We start from the raw sequence: 21,832 nt of genomic DNA on the forward strand, positions 1-21,832 counted from the left end.
TTGAAATTAACAAAAGTATTAATTGAGTCACGCCCTCAATTAAGATAGATTTTCAGCTAAACACATATTTATATCAATTTATTTAGATTAATTAATTTAATATTTTATTTAATTTAATAACACTAAGATATTTTTATTTTTAATAACTAAACACCTTTAATTTTTAATTGTACCTAATATGAATTCGAATAATTTTATTTTTAATATTTAAATATATTTATATAATATATATAGACATATTAAATAAAAATATATATTATAAAATATTAAAATATTATAAAATATAAATTTAAATATTTATTAAATTATATAAAAAATTAAAATATTTAACTGATTAAATAATCATAATTTACGAATATAAATATGTATTTAGCGAAAATTTTATCTTAATTTGATTGTCAAGGAATAAGATGGAGGAAGAAAATATTAATATGAATTTTGGTAAATGTAAATAAAGGAAAAAGAAAAAAGCAAAAGGGTTTAGCCATTCATTTTGGTAAGTGTCCGAGTGGACCCATCACTAAAATAATTGACATATGAGAATACACTTGGGCTTGTCTTGTCTCCTTGACTTGGACTGGAACTTAATGGAGTGGTGCCCATTGCATTGATTTTGGTGGCTTCACCGAGTCAGTTGTAACTCTCTATTGGGTGTGAGAAACGAGAATAATAAATGAAACTAATTTTCAGGAAAAAAAAAAAAATCAAATAAAATAAAATAAAGAAAATCAGCCTGAAAATGGTTACCTGGAATTTCTGCGTGTACCCTTGGTTGAGGGAGAAAGGAGAAATTACTGTATTTTAAGAGTATATGATAAAAAAAAAAAATGAATTGAGCTCAAAATGCAACACGAATCATATAATACACAATGGTTATTTATAAGCATCAATTAAATATCAAATGAAATATAATATTTCTCTTTTTTATTTCTTTTTATTTTTAACTGTTCAATTAAAAAAAAAAGAAATTATCTCGAGATAAATTTTTAATTATATTTTACATATATCATGGACCGTTTGAGACTATAGCGATCAAACTTCTCTTCTCTTTTTATTTTTATTTTTTAAAAAACAGATAAATTGGTAGAATATAATTAAAAAGAATTATCTAATAAAATCTTAAAAAATTGAATAAAATTTTTTAACACCCAAGACCTCATATATATAAAAGAACAAGTGATTAAGATTTGAGCACTAGGATTTAAACTATAGACACCAATAATTATCGGCCATCTGTCGATCCATTTGAAGTTCAACTTAGAATTGATTTCAGTTTGTATACATTTAACTTTGACCACTTCCTTTTTTTCTTTTCAAGTGATAATGCAATTAGGCTACTATGGATTTCGACGTTTCATGGTGTATTTGGTTTGATTATTTCTGGACGCCAAATGAATTAGGTTTTTCGCATGTACTTAACTAGTGGAAAAAGAAAAAAACCTTATGTCAATTTCCTTGTTTTCTATAGAGGAAAGGTAACTTCCACATAATTTTTTGTTTTAATTAAAGAGGTATTTGCAAAAATAATTGCTAGTTTTACCATTTTTATAAATTTAATGTAATTTTTTAATTTTAATAATGATAATGGCCATTAATGACTAGTACAGCTGGTAGCTAATGACTGATAGTTGATAATTAATGGCTAATAGTTGGTAAAAATAACTAATAAATTAAATGTTTGGTAAAAAAATTTATTTTTTGTTATTAATATGTTAAAGGACTATAAGTATTTTATTTAATAATACTATTTTCAATGATTTAAGTTAATAAAAATAGTTTATAATAATTAAAAATATCATAATTACTTATGTTTAACTCAATTTTATTTATTATTAAAAATATTCATGAAAATTAATTTAAAAATAGAGGTTAAAATCTAAATACCACTATTAAAATATTTATAATTTCAGATGCTATAAATAATTATTATCATGATTATTTAACTAAGTATAATTTTATAATAATTATTATTTATCTTGAATTATAAATCAACTTAAAATAAATTATTACTAATATTTTTTAATAAGAGTAATATTGTCCAAATAAAAAAATAAACTATTAGCTGATAAGAAAAAACTTTAAAATTGAGATAATAGAATCAATTGTTAATTGAGATTAAATCAATTATCAGTTGCAGATTTTTAGATTTTACCAAACAGTATAATATAATTGTTGGATGAGAAACAACTATCAATTATACAAGACCTCTAAACCAAACATTCTCAAATTGTTATCAAAAAAAAAAAAAAAAAGAGGGACTAAGTTAGCATTCCGATTATTAAGATGTTGTCATTTAAGCACATAAGATTAATAAAACTCTAAAATTAATCAAAAAATTTATTATATATACTTAAACGATAATATTTTAATAATGAGATAAGTCAATAATTTTCATATTAACTCAACTTTTTTTTATTGTTGGTGTTAACAAATTTGACAGATAACTTTTCTAAAAATTTAAAATTGAAAGCAATATTAAAATATATTATTAAAATTGAAAATTTTAAAAATATGTATTAGATTTGATAATATAAAAAAAGTGCATGTTGTGTTTGACAATTAAGCCTTGCAACAATATACACTATAATCTCACATTATAATAATATTCTCTACTTTAAAAATAAACTCACAATACAATATCTTAAATTTTAAATAAATTAACATTTTTGTCCTGCATTTACCAACTTTTCAAGGATTACAAAATTAATCTTTTTATAAAATAAGGATGAAAATGTTGTTTTGACTACAAAAATAGGGACTAAAATGTATATTATTTAATGAAGAAACTAAGATAAATAAAAAATAAAAGGCAAAAGATCATTCCATTGAGTTCAAATAGGAGGATTAAAGTATAAAAGAATTGTTGAAACTCATGAAAAAAATAAAATAATTAGCCCCGGAAACTAATGCTTCCAAATAAAGAAAAATAAGTTTGTGTAGTACAATTTAATCCTTTTATAGAAGACATAATTATGAAATGGTTAAAAGATTAGATTTAGATTTGGGTTTATCACATCATTGCGTGCCCTTCGATTTGTGTTGATGTGGTGTTATTGCACCCTCGTTGTCAAAAGAATAAACAATGTATATATTATACGGTCCATTCATTAATATAAAGAATAAACAAAACTTTGTACTATAATGGATATTGGACCGTCTTTTGCGGTTGTTTAGTTTAATGAATGGTGCTGTTTTTTTTTTCTTTTTTCAAATGATTAGATAAGCCAGTGCTTCTTTTTATTTATATTATTTGCCTACATTTCTTGACCAGTCAGAGTTTGTTTGGAGAAAAATACTCTGCAAAAAAGTTGAATTATAAAATCTAAAACTTCTTAAGGTAATTTCTGTGGTTAAGAATTGTTAATTCTTAAACAAATATATTTAATACAATTGATTTTTTTTTTTGTTTATAATTGAAAGGGAATAATAAATTAGTTATTAAAAGAAATATTAGAGAGGTTGCTCAAGAGTATGGAGTAAAGCTTTAACGGCAAATTTGAAAACAAATTTTTTTTTTAAAGAATAAGATAAGAATGTTAGTAAAGGAAAAATAAAAAAAATGAAATTAGAATCCAATTAAATAAACTTAAAAATAAAAAAGTGAAAATCTTTCGTTAACATTAAGAAATTATATGTTTAAACTTTATTTTATTGAATTAAACTTTACTACAAGAGTTTATGACATGCTTCTAATTCATTGCACTGGATGTAATTGAGTTAAAAAAAAAAGAAGTAAAGTCTTGTGCAAATTTGATGAAATTCTTTTAGTTTTGGCCTATTTGATCCTCTGTCACAAGTACAGGGGCCAAATCTGTTGTTTCCAATTTTTTGACTGGTATACCGTATGTGAAAATTTGGAGCTCTGCCATCTTGTTCTTATCTTTGAACTTTTCTACAAAAAGAGGGAGCAAGAGAGCGCCATATTAATGGACTCTTTGTGGGCAATTAATTTCATGTCAAAGTCTTTTCTTTTTTTATTTTGACTCAAAAAAATTTAACCACAATTGACTATGCCTCAATATCAATAGAGGAATGTTAGAGTTTGCCCTATTCAAGCAAGTTGTTGAACCTGAGTTTAAACCAATTTAACTGAGTTTACTATATTTTTTACTTTTCTTGTAATGTTTTAATAATATATTTTTACAACTCAATCAATTTTCAAAATTTGTTACAAATTTAATTAAATTGAGTCAAGTTTGGATAGTTTGTCGACATAAAGTGGAGCTCTAAAATAAAAATTATTTACTCTAATTGAGTTTTAAATTTTAAATTGTATATTGAATTTAAATTTAAACTCAATTTTTTTAAAATTTTTTACAGTGAATCCATCTAGACTCCCACACTACCTTATAATTGATATATTAATTCAATTAATCAACATAAATACTTGAACTATTTAGTAGAAAAGTAAGTGTACCAAAAAAAGTTCTCAGAATTATCATATGTTCAAATTAATGGTAAAAAAATATCTCTGAGATTGTGTCATGTAGGGATTTGGAATGTGATTGTAACCTACTTACTGTGCTTTTGAGAAAAATTACAATGAAATGAGAAACGCGATTCGAAACGGATTCTCTAAAATTTCTGCTGACATGACATGCAACATCCTCCCACAGAAGAACATTTAAGTAAAAAAAGCAAAAAGTCTAAAAGCACCTTAAATTACAACAATTAAGAAATAAAATAAAGTTAATCTTCTTTTTCCTAAGAGGACCCAGCCACCAAAAAGCACCCATCTTCTTTATTATGGATCACAAGATCTAAATTAGTCACCTTAATTAATCCACCCACCACATTCATAGGTTATCATCCCATACGGTCATCATCACATACATCTCATTTGTTCACAATGCAATTAATATTATTATTTTCAAAGTCATCCAAATCATCCTCTCCCTTTCTCCATTATTATTTATGATGCCTCCATTAGCTGCTAACCCTAATCTTAAGATGTTAAATTTGGGCGGTTAAGATTCTTCATACAAGGGAGAATATTAATCTTTTTCTTTTTGGAGATTTTATTTTTGTCTTAAAATCCAACTTAGAAATAAAAGTTAAGCTTTTTATAACTTTTACTTTTATTTTGAAATTCAATTAAGCCAAATCCATTTTATCATTTGAAGAAAATACAGATTATCAGCTCAGATACTTGAAATAAATGATTTCATTTAAATATTAAAATAAGGACTGCATAAGTTTTATCTAAACTGATTAAATTGAATTGATTTATTCCAATTCAAATAAAAAATCTCAATTTCAATGTAGTATGGATTGATTTTGATTTCTAAATTAAATAAAATTAATTTTTTTCTATTTGATTATAGTTTGAAAATATAAAAAATCATAAGAATCAAGTCGAACTGAATATTAAATAAAAATAAGTTTTTATATTATTTTCACATTGACATACAGAGCAAGTACAAAAAAAGTTACTCTGATAAGTTACTATAGTTTTGATAAGTTATTATAATGTCAATTTTATCTTTTTTTTGGAGCTTTTAGTTTATTATGACATATCTCTTTAAAAAGAAAAAGAAAATAATATTTAGTTTAATAAATCAGAACTTATATATTTTTCATACGTAGATATAAATAATTTAACTTCTATCAAATATAAATTTATTTTTATGCATATAATTGCATACAATTCTAATCTCTTAGAAATATAATTTAGTATTATATATTAAGTTTGATAAACAATATAAATCGATTAAGCCAAATATCCAATCCGAAATTAAATTATTTGGGGACAGTATATTTTGAATTATCTATAAACGATCAAATTGATTTGATTAAAAAAATATTTTATAAATCAATCAAATTTAAATATTAAAATCCCTAATTAAAATAGTAAAAGATGAAAATGAAAATAAAAACAGTGCAATTATTCCCAGTATCTCTTTTAAGCACACTTAAAATGCAGGTTGAGTCAACTAATAAAGACATACAAAGTTCAAGTGCTTTTTTAATTTGAAAATATGCACGAAACACTGTGTCTTGTTTGTTGATATGCTCAGAGACTATCCTTTTTTATGACAAAAAATTGATCCCAACCATTTGTTTTATAGCGAATTGGCCTTTGAAAGTTCATGGCAGATATTAAAAATTTAGGGTCTCAATTGATGGCAGTTAAAAGGAAAAAATGAAAAAGATCTATTCCCCAATTGAAGGTATAAGAGTTCAGTGTTCTATTACTCCCCAATTGTAACCCAAAGTTAGGGACTCATTTAACCTTACCCAAAACTTCAAGTGCCAATTTAAACTTTTGGCTTTCGAGAAATACCAGAGGTTGAAAGAAGAGATTGGAGGAGAGGAGGAGTAATGATGAGCACTGAATGGCAAAAGCTTGCTTCAAGTTAAAAATAAATTACAGTACTTATGGAGAGAGATTGAAAGAAGAGAGAAACGGAAAAAAGAAACAGAGAGAGAGAGTGGGAGACAGGAGTATATACATAGTACAGAAGGTTCTGTTTAGAGTTTTGACTGTTTAAGAAAGAACACAAAAAGCAGACACAATGAAACTGGCAAACACCACACACACACATACACCCAATAGCACTTTTCAAGCTTTGCTTTACTAGCTAACTATCCAGCTCAATCTCTCAATAAAGCCCCCAATATTTTGATTCGTTCTCTCCCAATCCAGTCAAATAATCTAAACCCTTTTACCACCCCACCTTCTCCCATGGGAATCCCTTCTCTTTCTTCTCCAGATTGATTCTTCTCTAAAAGAACAAGGTGCCCTTTTATTCATTCAGATTCTTCTTTGGTATGCTCACTGATCTATACTTTTTTTTACAGATATGTACATTTTTTTTTCATTTGTTTTTTTTTTTTTTGGGTTTCTTTTGTTTTGGTTCTTATTTTGAAGCTTGAATTAGTGTTTCGTTTCTGGGGAAGTGTAGGAATTTTGAATTTCGGCTCTTCAATTGAGTTCTGGATTAGTTGAAATTACCTATTAATACTTTCTTCCACCCCCCCCAAAATTGTACTCTTTTTTTTACTGTTTCTTTTAAAGATAAGAGGGAAATTTGAAGGCAATAATAGTTTGGTTTGATTTTCTATGAAACTTGTTAAATTCAATATGTTGTAACACGAGAGAAAAATCATTTACTTACATTCTTACTTCTTAGTCAACTATACTTTAGTCCTTGAGGTATTTTTGAAATCACTAGGATTCAAATCTTGTTTTCACTTTAGGAGTAAACCTGTTTGCTAGTAAGAATGATTCATGGGAGGACCTAGTTAGTCAAACATGGAAGTATAGAAATGATTTGAGTGCATCAGACTTGCAAAATTACCTATAATATACTTGAAAAATTACTAAAACCTAAAATGATGTCATGGGTTTATTTTCTATTTATTTTCATTTTTTTTTTTTAAATTTTGGAAAACATCAAACCTTCATATAATTTCAGTCGGTAGTAGAAGGTTGCATTTGGGTAGAGGGGAAATGAAAGGATTTATACTGGAAGTTTTAGTTTTAGTTAATTGAATGAGATTTATAATGCATTATTCGATATCTATTTTCTTTGATTGGCTATATTTATGATTAGAAATCAGATCATGATGTGGTCAAAATATTGTTTTGAGAATGAATTTGAAAAGCGATTGAGCATGTGCAGTTCAAACAGTCACTATAAGATTTGGTTGGAGCATGATTTTTCCCCTCTTCTTTTCAAGCTACTTATTTATACAATTTGAACACAAACTCAAATGCAAATCATTTATAATACTGTATCTGAACATAGTGTGGAAGAATGCAATAGTTTTGCTAATCCATGTGACAAAATATAATCCAAACTAGTATGTATTAGGAATTGCTATTAACTTACATGCTGGGAGCAGAAACTTTTGTTCTTCCCATCTATGTGTCTTGCAGTCAGTACCTCTTTAGTTTCATTGTTTGTATTATTTTCTTCAAATCTGTTGTTGTACCATAGTAGACTTTTGTAATTCGCTGTGGGTATTTTTCTGTACAGATGGACTGCTCTCAATATCGTCAATTGGGTTCATGTGTTTCAATGCATAATCACTTGAGTTGATGTCAGTGAGGATGGAACAGGTGGTTGGAGCTTTAGTACTTTCTTGCTTGCTTTCGATTGCGTATTCTGATTTGCAAGGTATAAAAAGTGCAATTTCACGTTTAGTGATTTGACTCGATTTTTAATTTTGACATTGCTAGGAAAATAATTAACAAAGTATATCAGAATATGGTCAATCTCGATGCTCTGTTTTCTTCAAATTATCTTGCTTTTGAAATTCTCTTACATAGCATGTATGCATTTGTAATGGAGTCACCATTTGATTTAACAATTTTTTATTTTGGGTCGGAGTTTAGCTTAAATGCGAAGTGATATATGAGAATGCTGAGAAAGCTACATGACTTTCCAGGTTTTCTTTGTTTGAAGAAATTGATCTTTGGGTAATAAACCTCTTGATGTTTGTCCTAATCAATTTGGTTCTCCTTTTTCCAAAGTTAAACAGTTTGGTCATTTACTGGCTGTATGAAAAGAAATAAAAGTGCCGACTTCTTTTTTCTAATAAAAGAATTTAGGATCAAAGTATTTGAATTTAGAAAAAGAATGGACCCCAATAACTATCAGGTCAAACTCCTGAGAGTTATAATTTTCCCCTGAACATAACCTACAATTGGTTAATACATTACCTACACTAGGTACACTGTAGTACAGCAAGGAGTTTTATCACACTGGATCAAACGAGAAACAATTGAGAGGAAACTTAGATGTTTTGTGCTTGGCTGATGAAATTTTAAATGGGAATAAGGAGAGAGGAACTAAGCTATGCCTTTTTTAACCAAAATTCAAAATATCAGTTGCTTGATCTTCAAATTTTAGGTGAACTTATAATTTTTGACGGTAAAATGAGGGCTTTGAATTAATACTTAAGGTCAAAGGAGGAATTATGCAGGAGTTTGTCTATGTACCAGGATACAGATTCATCTGAAAAGTACAAAGATGAGTCCTACAATATAGGAAAAGGGTAATGGAACCTTTCTAAAAGGGAAGTCCTTAAGGTAGGTGCAGTGTTACAATTCACTACACTGTTATAGAAGATACAGCAAAGAAAGGAGATGAATGATGAGTGGTGAAAGAACATTCTTCTTCCTGTTTATAAGAAATATGATAGCCTAAGTTACATAGGTATCAATTGTATGAGTGAAATTTTAAAAAAGATTGATTCAAGAATAGATAATAGATTAAAGTTGTAACATAGCCATATCTGAAAATTATGGTTTTATGTGACGCACTTCGTCTTTTTGGATTGAACTGAATGCTTGAGTTGAGTATTGTGGATACATTAACTATGACCTCTCATTAATTTTGGATACTTACTATTTCTAACTACATGTCTATTGATGCTTAGTTGAGTATGGCATGGTGGCTATATAACTATCACCTCTCACAGTTCAATTGCTTACATAATTCTCTGCTTTTGTGTTTCTAATCCTATTGGAACAATTTCTTGCCTGTCCTCTCTCCCCCTCTCTTGGTTCGAGGTGTTAAAAATATCATCTTATTTTTTTAGATGCATAGCATGAACATATAATGAAAATGTATAGATCCATATGTCCTTTATATTTTTCTACCAACCTTTCATAGTTTTACATTTTCAATGCTAATTGAATAAACATGGGAGTTGCTTTACTGGATGGTGATTTTCATTTTTGTGGTTTTAGGAGATGCATTGTTTGCATTGAAGACATCACTGAATGCTCCAGCCAATCAGTTGACAGATTGGAATCAAAATCAAGTTAACCCATGCACTTGGTCAAATGTTATCTGTGACAATGATCTTCATGTCACTTCTGTGTGAGTCTTCTTTATGCAGTTTTACCTCTGTTGGCTATGTGGATGATAATGCATGTGTAAATAATTTAACATTCATGCACTATTATGTACTTTTATTATGTGAACTACTTACCTTTGTAGGTGTTTCGTGTTTTACTTGTATGCAGAACATTGTCTGGCATGAATTGTTCAGGAACCTTGTCTCCTAAAATAGGAGTTTTGAAGAATCTTACTACATTGTACGTATGCAATATTGTGCAATAATCAGCAGATAGTTTTCTTTCTATTCTTTTTACAAGTATATATACATGTATACACACACACACACACACACACACACACACACAAATATATGTATATATGTGTATGTGTGTGTATATCTGTGCCTACACACAGACTTACACATATATACCTGAAGCATTTGCTATTCAATCTTGATTTTTATCAGCAGTTACAGAAACTGTTATCATGATGCAACTTGAAGCTTTCTGTATTTCCTTTTCTTCTTTTTGTATCAATTTTTTTCCAACATATATTGTGCGGTCACAGGTTTGGTTGACCAGTGATTTGTTCATGTTTCACATAGCTTTGAGTTAGATGCCTTTGGTTTGGTCTGTCGAAAATATATTCAAGCAATGTGTTAGTGAGGGTTATTCTAATATTATATTGAGTTCATTCGTATATCAGAACACTGAAAGGAAATGGCATAACTGGTGTGATACCCAAAGAGTTTGGTAATTTATCGAGTTTATCCAGCTTGGATTTGGGAAATAATCATTTAAGTGGTGAAATACCATCTTCCCTTGGCAACCTCAAAAAGCTTCAATTTTTGTAAGTGACATCGCCTATTTTGTATTAAACCTTGAGCTTTGCAGCACGTCTGAGTTTTTGCAAGTGACATGATCTAAATTTTTTTATCATACAAACAGGACATTGAGTCAAAATAATCTCAGTGGAGGTATCCCTGCATCACTTTCTGGTCTTCAAACTTTGATCAATATGTAAGTAATAAATTTATAATATTTTATATGGTTCTTAGACAATTCAAGATGGAGTCACTTAATTCACTCTCTCAGATTGAAATATGTGTGACTTGCTCCTGCATTTGTACACCCGAAAAGCTTTACAGGATGATCCAATATTTCTATTTTCCTGAGAGTCTATAGTATATGTTTCAATGTTTGTACTCTTTGACAGATTTACAAATTCTCAATGTCATGGTTGAAATTTTCTTTGCAGTCTGCTTGATTCAAATAATCTGAGTGGTCAAATTCCTGAGCATCTATTTCGGACTCCAAAATACAAGTATGAACAACAATGAAGATATTATTATCATGTCTTTTTTCCTTGCTAGCACAATGTCACTGCCTGAAAACTATTAGTTTATTTTCTACTCTCCTGCCCCTTATTTTGTGTGTGGCATTGATTTTTAGATACACAATTTGAATTTGATTTGGGTTCACTTATTTCAGTTTCACTGGAAATCACTTAAATTGTGGTGCAAGTTTTGGCCATCTCTGTGAATCTGATAGTACAGCTTCAGGTGATTGGATCAACTATTTTAACCCATCAAAGATTTATTAGACAACAGCCATCAAAATTTTCTTTTTCCTGAGCATCTAATTGATCAACTTTCTCTGTTGGCAGGTTCTTCAAATAAGCCGAAGATTGGTATTATAGTCGGGATTATTGGAGGAGTTATAATTCTTCTTCTATTTGGAGGCCTGCTGTTTTTCATTTGCAAGGGTAAACACAAAGGTTACAAACGTGAAGTATTTGTTGACGTTGCAGGTTTGTGTTAATTTCATAATGTTGAGACTAATCGAATGATGATATTGTATCAGTGAGAAATGAGGAATAGCCTCCCCAGTAGTCCCTAAATTTAATTGGAGTAGCCTATTAAGCTTGCCTCAATTTTATGTTGAGACAATCAAAAACAAGAAAAATTATAGTATGAATCGGATTTTCCATGTCAACGTCTGACATGGAATGGCAATCTAATAAAATATTGACATGTGAAAAAGTGAATAATTAGTGGGTGGTTAGTTTTTTTTATTGTTAATAAATAGATAGTGGGTAGTTTTTTTAAATTTTTTTATTATTATTTATTTATTCTATATATGTTAGTTTTCTATTAGATTGTCATTCCATGTCGGATATTCATATTTTAATTTCTCCAAAGCATATTTGAACACGTCAGAGTTGCACATAAACCCATATTTTATTGAATAGAAATTAATTTAAAACTCGCCAAATGCCAAAGAATAGTTTTCTTATTTTTTTAGCTTGCGCCAAACAGCAGAAAATAAATTATATTCTTGAAACAAGTTATTCTCCACCAAATTAAATAGGGTATTAAAATTTGATTGTAGTTGAAAATTGCTTTCGTTAAATTTTTTTCTTAATTATGAACTAAAAAAATACTTTTAATATAACATAACAATGTGCAGAAATGCACTTATTATTTTACTTTATTTTTATAAAATTCTATTATACTTCAAAATTATATTCATAACATTTACCAAATTTGTAAGAATTTCATTTTATAATTACAAAATCCCATTTAATATCTTGCATAAAGCCTAAAAGCACCACTTGTGATTTATTTTAATTATTTAAAAGTTTACTTCATTTAAAATAATATTCATAAAGTTCACCCAATTTTTTATTAAGTATATTATAAACTAAAACTAAACTTAACATTATACATATAGGACTTCAAAATCAATTGTTATTTTATTTTTGTCATTTAAACTTTATTATATGTAAAGAATTAAATCTGTAATTTTAACAAACTTGTATTTAAAAAATTGTTCTCATTTAACAGGAACTTATTAGTATATTCTATCAAACCTTATGGGGGAAATAGTAACTTATCTAAACATGAAAAATCATATCTTAAAGGCAGTTTATGAATTTCAACATGTGTTAAGATTTTCCAATATCAGGAAGTCGACTTGTGCTTTTCACTTTGTCTCAAGGGGTCATAGTATTTCACCCTATTTCCAAATGTTGTTTTCATGATTGTTCTAGAAATCCAAACCAGAAGCCTATAGGATTACCTGCAAGTTGTAAATAGGATTTTCCTTGTACTAGGACATTGGTGGATTAGATTAACCAGATCATTCTAGTTGGTTTTAATTTGAATTTCTTTCCTTGTAATTAGCTTTTCCTTGGTTTGACATTTAATGCTGTGGGAACATTAACTTAAAAACTGGACCACTTTTTCTGACTGTTAATTGACTTTGTGTAATTGCTGTTCGCAAGTATTAAAAAGCATTTATATTAAGCATAACATTCTAAATTTACCTTTGAAATCTATCTTACTTCATCTCAGGTGAAGTTGACCGAAGAATTGCTTTTGGTCAACTGAAAAGATTTGCATATCGAGAATTACAGCTGGCCACAGAAAACTTCAATGAGAGAAATATCCTTGGACAGGGAGGTTTCGGAAAAGTTTATAAAGGAGTGCTTCAAGATGGCACAAAAGTTGCTGTTAAGCGTTTAACTGATTTTGAAAGTCCGGGAGGAGATGCAGCTTTCCAACGTGAAGTTGAGATGATAAGTGTAGCTGTTCACAGGAATCTATTGCGGCTGATAGGATTTTGCACAACACCATCAGAACGCCTTTTGGTTTATCCGTTTATGCCAAATTTAAGTGTGGCCTATCGTCTAAGAGGTATCTCTGACTTCTACCATATGTTTGAATTGGATTTTATAACATATGTTGCTAATTTTATATTCATCTATTAGTATATGCCATATGTATTAATCATGCAATGTTCAATATCCATACTAAAGTAGTCTAGGTTTAGCAGGGTGATAAATCTGTATCCTGCTAAACAAGGACATCTGTAGGCAAGTCTTTTGACATGCCTGTCCTAGCCCGATTTATCAGCGGTTAACGTACGTAATTTTTGGTTGATTCAGTGTGTAAATTTTTGAAACAATTCAATTTGACGAAATACTTATAACCTGTACAAGAGAAGTTGTACTAATTTGGCATTTGGCTTTCTTTTTATTATAGCATGCTTCAGTTCACAATTGCCAATGTACAAAAGTGCAACTGCTGAAATTGATACCAAGAGCAACATAGATTCCTTGTGAACTTCAGTTGTTATTATAGACTGTTCATAATTATGGTGTGCCCTGGCAGCATGGAGTTAAATCCATATTGTTAGGGGCATGGTGGAGTACAAGCGGCTATTAGATGTTTGGAAAGGGGAATGTAAACTTCACTTTGTCATCAATGTTAAATTGGCAAATTCTTGTGAACATCGAAAAAACATTACTTTTATCCATCCTGTGCTTATTTGTTTCCTTTCAGCAGCAGTGTTATTTGATTCTTAACATAAATGACTGATAAAACTGGATGTTAAATATAGCGAAAAGCAGTTGGTTTGGGTTATATACTCTGTACATCTTGGTGTTAGTTTGAATTTTTTTCCTTTCTCTTGGGTGCAGAACGAAAACCTGAGGAGCTTGTTTTAGATTGGGGAACAAGAAAAAAGGTGGCCTTAGGTGCAGCACGTGGGCTGGAGTACCTTCATGAACATTGTAATCCTAAGATTATTCATCGAGATGTAAAGGCTGCTAATGTACTGCTGGATGAAGATTTTGAAGCAGTTGTTGGTGACTTTGGCCTAGCAAAGTTGGTGGATGTAAGAAAGACTAATGTGACAACTCAAGTTCGGGGGACAATGGGCCACATTGCACCTGAGTACTTATCCACTGGGAAGTCATCTGAAAGGACAGATGTTTTTGGGTATGGGATTATGCTCCTAGAGCTAGTAACAGGTCAACGAGCAATTGACTTTTCACGATTGGAAGAGGAGGACGATGTCTTATTGCTTGACCATGTAAGATAACCATGAACGTGGCAATTCATTTCATGCAACGCATCTAAAATCAGACAAGAATTTAGCCGCTAGTTCGGAGTCCTGGTTTCTTCTTCTTATTATGACTTTCATGGTTTTGTCTTCTGTGTTGTTGGTGGCTGATTCTTCTATTTGTTGTCTTTTGCTTGTAAAGGTTAAGAAGCTGGAGAGAGAAAAGAGGCTGGACGCAATTGTAGATCGCAACCTTAATAAAAATTATAACATTCAGGAGGTGGAGATGATGATACAAGTCGCATTGCTGTGCACCCAACCATCACCGGAGGAGCGTCCGGCAATGTCAGAGGTGGTACGGATGCTTGAAGGAGAGGGTTTGGCTGAGAGATGGGAAGAATGGCAGCACGTAGAGGTTACACGCAGGCAAGAGTATGAAAGACTGCAGAGAAGATTTGACTGGGGAGAAGATTCATTATATAACCAGGATGCTATCGAGCTATCTGGTGGAAGATGAGGTGGCAGATTTGCTCCCACGCCACCCCATCCCATCCCCTTTCTTAGATTAGCTTCGACATTTTCCTTTTGTGTACTATATTGTGTATTGAAAAGAAAAAGGATAATGCTTCATAACCCTACTTCTCTTTCATCCTTTGTTTCATATAAATTTTTTTGCATAGTCATATTTTATATGATGAAGCTTTCTTTTGATGTTTAAAAATGGTGGACGATCTGCCAGTTTGCCATCAATTTGAGATATATAGAGATGGTTTCTACTGTTACTTTGATGAAAACAAAGTAATCCTGTTATTTTTGCAATCCTGTTTTATTAAATTACAGACATTCAGATTCAGTGTCAAGAATCTTTTAAAGTGCTTTCCTGAGGCTGCCCGCGATGAGCAGTTTGAGCTGAACCCAACTATATTGGGAAGAAATAGGATACAGCTTTCAAACTGGCTTTTACTTGTGAATAAAATTTTCAGTTCTGACTCTTAGGGAATCTTGCCTCACGTCCATGAATCACTGGAGGATAGGTGGCAAATAGTACTACCAAATAAATTATAATCTTATAAAAAATGATAATTCTTTTTAATATATTTGTATAAATTAAAATAATATTTTTAGTTATTATTACTAATAAAAATTATGCCATTAAGAAAATATAATTACTTTTATCTAAGTAAATAATAAAAAAGAATAAGTAATTTTGCAAAAGAAAGATACTAATTTTCATAATCGGTTTTCATAAAAAATGATACTTCCTTTTATATTTCTCATTAATTTAAAACAAGACTTTTGTAAATTTTATAGATGTATGCATTTTTACTATTAATTTTATTATTTTTTATTTGAGTTGGTAACTTATAATTATAATTACTAAATTAAAATGTTTATTTTTAAATATATTTAATTATTTTGGCAATGTTTTATTGCTTGTTAGAAATAAAGTATAGGCTTAATTGTTATACTTTCTGCTTATCATCAAATCTAGCATCTAATTTTTAAATTTTAGTATTATATATTAATATTAATTTTAATTTTAGTTTTTAATGAAATCATTTTTTAAATTTGCTGACATAACATGAACTCGGATGATAATAAAAAGAGTTGAATTGACACATCATATTACTAAGTTATTATCGTTTAAGCTCATCAATCTTTTTTTCTTAATTTTAGAATTTTATTAATCTTATGTATTTATATGGTAACATTTAAGTAATGAAAGTGTTAATTTGGTTCTTCTCTTTTTTTGTTATAGGTGAAGATCATATCATGTTAATAAATTTGGATGATATTTTTATTAAAAATTAAAATTAAAATCAACATAAAATTATATATTTAATATTGATTTTAAATTTAGCTTCTAATAAAGTTAACAATTAAATTTATTGATATGAAGTGAACATTGGCAACAACAAAGAAAGAAAAGAGAATCAATAGTGTTTTATTATTAAAATATTACCATTTAAGCAGTAAGATCAATAAAATTTTAAAATTTTAAAAAAATTATGTGAAAAATTATTTTTATATACTTAATCGATAATGTTTTAATAATAGGATGAGTCAACAATTCTAATATTAATTCAGTTTATTTTGTCACTGAAATACGCACTATATCAATAAATTTAACTGATAATTTGACTGAAGGCTACAATTTGAAAGTAAGATTAAAATATAGCAATGAAAATTGAAAGATTTAAAAAGTATAACAAGTGTAATAATATACAATTATTTTTGGCAACTAAGCCATTTTCCTATGTACTAGAAGAAAGACGATCTCAGTGAAGCACATGATTCGCATCTTCATTCTTCAGCAAATTAATACAACGTTTTTTTTTTTTTTCGTTTTCAATTGCGAAATGTGTGTTCAATGATTTCATGTTAATGTTAATCTGTAAAAGAAAAGAAGAAATTACATAAAGTACTGTTTTTCTTCTTAAGAAAATATCATTTTTGTTGTACTTTTTTTTTTATTACTTATATAATATTTCATTTATAATATTTTTGAATTTATTTTATTATTTATACGGTTCTGAAAAAGAAAAAGAAAAGAATAAAAATACGGGAGAAGGATGAGTCTCGTGCGGGTAAAGTTTTTGAGAGGCACCGGTATGAGAAGAACAAACACATTTTTCCTGCTTCAAGATGGGAGATATATGACTCATCAAAGAAGTGAGAACGTTACACCATCCATGGAGATTGAGCTGGTAGCCAGATGCATTCATGTTTTTTTATGTTATTTGTTAACGAGAGTAGGGAGACAATTTCATCTCTTGCATGGGCATGCATTTTTCTCTTTGTTTGCAACAATTAAATTAAGAACTCTTCCAGTTTAGAATTGAAAATTTTCACTGTATAGATTGTGGTGATTTAGCTAGAATGCTTGATTATGCACACAAACTATTTGATGAAATGTGCGACTTAAAGTGCAGACCACTCTTTGCTCCTTTGATGTTTTATTGTCTTCTTGCATGACACTGGAAAGTTTGATAAGCTTGAGGGTAGTTTTTAATAGTTTTAAGTAATCTCAGAATGAATTTCATAGATTTTAGAGAATGGATTTTGAATTTGTATGATTTTAGAAATAAATTTGAATATTAATTTTCTTGTACCAAATTATGATTCTACGCCAAACTCGGGAGAAATCCTCAAGCTAAGACCGTATAGAGGCACCTTGCCATGAGAGTTTTTTCTGCTCTTTTGGATTCTTATAGCCGAGTTAGCCCTTTTGAATCATAGAAGAACAGATCGTGCAAATAAATAGCTTATAGCCAATGAATCGAGAAGAAGAGATGAAGAATTTAGAAAGCCATGAGAAGAGAGGAATATTATGTTGACAGATGAAAGGAAAAACTTGCCTCTTTCATTACTTCTCGACTCCTCTTTATATAGAGAAGTCTAAATACAATAAGACATAAAAGATAAGGTGGGAATCTTATCTTTGACACATGTCTTTCTCAGAAGAAAAGATGAGATTTCCCACTTATAAAAGGATAAGTCCTATCTAATAATACACTGATATCTCACATGCATATTAAGACGATAAGTCTTAATAATACACTTACATATCACATGTAGAAAAGCAGGAAATAATACACCTAATAAGACGAAAAAGATGAAATTGAAATCTCATATTTTTCTTACATCTTGAATTATTTGAGGAGAAAGACTATCTTTATGGCCAGCTCACGAACCACTATCATTGCTAGCTCACAAACCACTATCATCGCCATCATCATCCATAGGTTGAGAATCTTGCATAATGGCCTCCTTCTGTTCAGTGGTCAGACTTGGATCATCTAGTGGGGTTGGGAGAATAGGAAAAGTGGAATGTTCAATAATGGAGTGTTCAGTCCATAGATGTCCATTGTAAGTGCAGACAAGTAGTGTAGAAACATCGGTCCATCCTAAATTATTTCTTAGTTGTAGAGTGTGATCTTTAAGTCCATTGTTATTGTTGGAGGGGCAAGATGTAAGGGCATTTCAATTGTTCTCCAATAATGACAGATATTTTAGGTGGCATAAGTGTTTTCTGAAAGCTGAAGGTAAGGCCTGTGAAGAATATAGATGGCATGATATCCTGAAGCCTTGAAGTCATTGTCTGTGAACAATTTGTTTTCATGAATGATTTTGAGGATATCCTTTTTCCATTGGTATGAGGTTTTGAACCAAGTGAGATATTTCCATGGATATGTTCCTGCATTTGTTTCAATATTGAAGAAGTATAGGAGGTCCATGACTGAGATTTCTATAGTATGATAACAAACTGTAGAAAGGCACCATAGAAACCATAATTCACTTTCAATTTGTGGATGGGTAGGAAAAAGGTGATAAATTAAGCACCAAGGGTAATCTGGATAAAAAAATTGGGTTGGATGGGTAGCGAGAAGGTTTGTTGGATAGTTGCCAAGTAATGAAACATCATATTTTTAGCAAAATCGTTGACTTGTTTTGTTGTGAGATTTGGGGGAAGGTCTGGTGGTAAGGGAGGTTGCAGAGGGTTTTTTGAGGACGAAGAGGTCATGAAGATGATGGGAAGATTAACTGTGGAGGTGAGGAGGACAATAGGTTGGTGTTTTGGTTGTGGCTTTGACAGTCTGGATAAGAAATCTGTAATGAGATTTCTCGTTCCTTTTATATGCTGAACTTCAAAATCATATCTGCTGAACCGTGATTTTAACCTCAATAATTGAGGTTCTGGTAAGGTTTTTTGGTTGGACTCAAGGATTTTTGGGAATGAAGAATTATCCATCCGAACCAAGAAGTGTTGACCAATCAGGAAAAAATCAAACTTTTTTATCCCGTATTTGACTGCCAAGATCTCTTTGTATGTTGAATGGTAATGCTTTTCTGATGAAGAAAATTGTCCTGATGCATAACCACATAGATATTCCTTGTTGTTGAGGTTTTCAAGAAGAATGGCCCCCACGCATGATCGGATGCATCAGTCTGTAGGATAAGATTTCGTGTAGATGGAATGGTGAGGGGTGGAGGATTATGACCCAATTCTTTTAGTCTCTGGACAGCTGTAGTATGATCTGTTCCCCAAGGGGGAGGGTCCTTTTTGAGCATTTTGGAAAGATGACATGTGTAACTTGATAGGTGTGGTATGGCTTCCGTGACGTAGTTGAGTATCCCAAAGAATTGTTGTATTTGCTTTACCGAGAGATTCTCATTTGGAAAGTAATCAGACTCTTTTGTCAAGTGTGAACCATCGTGTATTGGCTGTCTTTGAAATGCATGCCAAGAAACTCTATCTCTTGCTGGTCAATAACACTCTTTTTCTCCGACAGCATGATTCCATACTTTTGGATGATAGCAAGGAATTGTTTTAGGAGTTGATGATGTTCCTCAGCTGTCTCCGAGAATAGGAGAATGTCATCAATGTAGATAAGGGAGGAGTAAAGGATAAGCCCAAAGATTTCTATCATGGTTTTTTAAAACTGAGAAGGAGCTGTTTTGAGCCCAAAAGGCATAACTGTCCATTGATATTGGGCATTTGGGATACAAAAAGCTGTTTTGTATCTTTCTGAGGGATGGATACCCAATTGCCAAAATCCAACCTTGAGGTCAAATTTTGAATAGAACTGGACCTTTTGAATGTGGACTTTTAAGTTCGAGATTCGAGGGAGAGGAAATTTGTTGTCTTGTAAGAAATGATTCAGAGGCTTGTAATCAATAACAAGTCTCTTTTTTCCCCTTAACTTTTCAGATCTTTTTTCCACATAAAAGGCTTAACAGGCCCATTGTGAGGTTGTGGGCTTAATAAAGCCTTGTTGTAGCAGAGTCAAGTATTCTGATCTCGCAAGGGCTAGATCTGTAGGAGACATTCCTAGATGGGTGGCCTTTGTTGGGTTGATATCTTCATTGAGCTTGAAAGGGAGGTTGATATAGAACTAGGAATTTTTCCACAAGGAAAGAGGGTGTTGGAAATGTGAATGGGATTCTAGACAAAAATGAAGAAATTTTTCTTTGTATTGCAGGAATGGTGGTTCTGTATTTGCTATGGTGAACAGATTAGAGGTATCTGTGTATGGGCGAAATTGCCTCTTGAACTTTATTCCATTGGGAAGGATTTGAAGCCTTTGAGCTTGATGATAAACATCAAACCCTATTAAGAGGTCTTTGTTTGGGAGATCTGAGCCAATAATGTGCGTCCATACTACGTAATCAGGAAAAAACTGTATCCCGATTTTTTGCCTTGTGATTAGAGTAGTCTTGAAAGTTTGACCATTTGCTGCTCTAAAAAACTGAATATGGGATTTCCAGTATTCAGATGGGAGGACTTCGGGATTCATCATGCTTCTTTGAGCTCCAGTGTCAAAGAAAGCTATAACTGGAACAGGTTTTACATACTTTGAAGGCAAGACTTGTATAGGAACATAAGGAACTGGAGAAATTTTAGTAGCAAGCTGAGATAACTCAGGAACTGGATATGGGGAGAAAGGGTACTGCATCACATTTGTCAGAATGTCTTTTTCTTCTATTGAGGGAAGACTGATCATCAGAATTGGAATCTCACTATCATCAGAATCTGAAGAGGACTCTTCTGAAGATTCAGTAGAGTCGGAGTATTCTGCTTCTAATCCAATGAGACTTTTTGGAGTAAGATCGTCTTGTTCTGATAAGAGAGACTCTATATCTTCTTCGAATGAAACTGGTAGAGACATAGACATGCTTGACTTCACATCATCCTTCACGATTTTTCCGAATTTTGAGGGCAATTCTTAGCATAATGCCCTTTCTTTCGGCAGATGTAGCATCTGCCTGATTTGTGGCCTTGATTCCTCTTTTTTTGGAAGTATCTGAATCCTTTTGAATGTGGCATTTTTCCTCTAAATTCTTTGCTTCTGCTGCGTGAGTATTTTTGATGTCCGATTTTCTTCTTGTGGCCGGAGCAAACGCAATTAGAAGCCTTGCATTTAATCTTGAGGTGACTTTTGTTACAGGCCTTTTGAACAATCAAATCACACTGAGACAATCTTCTGAACAATTCTTGCTGGTCACATAATCTCTTGATAGAGGAGAGAGTGAACTGCCACATTTCTCCAAGAGTAATGGAGGTGACTGGTTTTTTTATTGCGGCGATCATGTTGTTGACTTCTGGTTGTATTTCATCTGGTAATGAGGTGATGAAAGTATATTTCAATGTATCATCACCATCGTGCCCTCCAATGACATAATATAACT

At 30.8% G+C, this 21,832-nt stretch overlaps 1 protein-coding gene across 4 annotated transcripts; it reads left to right on the forward strand.

Moving 5' to 3' along the window:
* The first annotated feature begins 6,136 nt into the window (after nt 1-6,136).
* LOC107262445 (probable LRR receptor-like serine/threonine-protein kinase At5g10290) lies at nt 6,137-15,362 on the forward strand. Of its 4 annotated transcripts, none has more exons than XM_015728371.3 (12): nt 6,137-6,769; nt 7,983-8,123; nt 9,701-9,833; nt 9,980-10,051; nt 10,500-10,643; nt 10,742-10,813; nt 11,052-11,117; nt 11,285-11,355; nt 11,460-11,603; nt 13,150-13,491; nt 14,277-14,671; nt 14,844-15,362. In XM_015728371.3, the coding sequence occupies exons 2-12, from the start codon at nt 8,045-8,047 to the stop codon at nt 15,156-15,158; spliced, it is 1,833 nt and encodes a 610-aa protein (XP_015583857.1). In that variant the 5' UTR covers nt 6,137-6,769; nt 7,983-8,044; the 3' UTR covers nt 15,159-15,362. The 4 variants fall into 4 exon arrangements, with proteins under 4 accessions (XP_015583857.1, XP_015583858.1, XP_048232721.1 ...); XM_015728372.3 differs by having other exon boundaries at nt 6,137-6,738; XM_048376764.1 differs by having other exon boundaries at nt 6,142-6,769; nt 7,983-8,065.
* Nucleotides 15,363-21,832: the final 6,470 nt, after the last annotated feature.

The sequence above is a fragment of the Ricinus communis genome, chromosome 7 (assembly GCF_019578655.1).
Source record: "Ricinus communis isolate WT05 ecotype wild-type chromosome 7, ASM1957865v1, whole genome shotgun sequence".
NCBI lineage: Eukaryota > Viridiplantae > Streptophyta > Magnoliopsida > Malpighiales > Euphorbiaceae > Ricinus > Ricinus communis.

Coding starts and splice junctions, on each gene's coding strand:
- LOC107262445 (XM_015728371.3), top strand. CDS start 8,045: ATGTCAGTGAGGATGGAACAGGTGGTTGGAGCTTTAGTACTTTCTTGC. Junction 8,124..9,700: donor TGCGTATTCTGATTTGCAAG/GTATAAAAAGTG, acceptor TTGTGGTTTTAG/GAGATGCATTGTTTGCATTG. Junction 10,814..11,051: donor CTTCAAACTTTGATCAATAT/GTAAGTAATAAA, acceptor TTTTCTTTGCAG/TCTGCTTGATTCAAATAATC.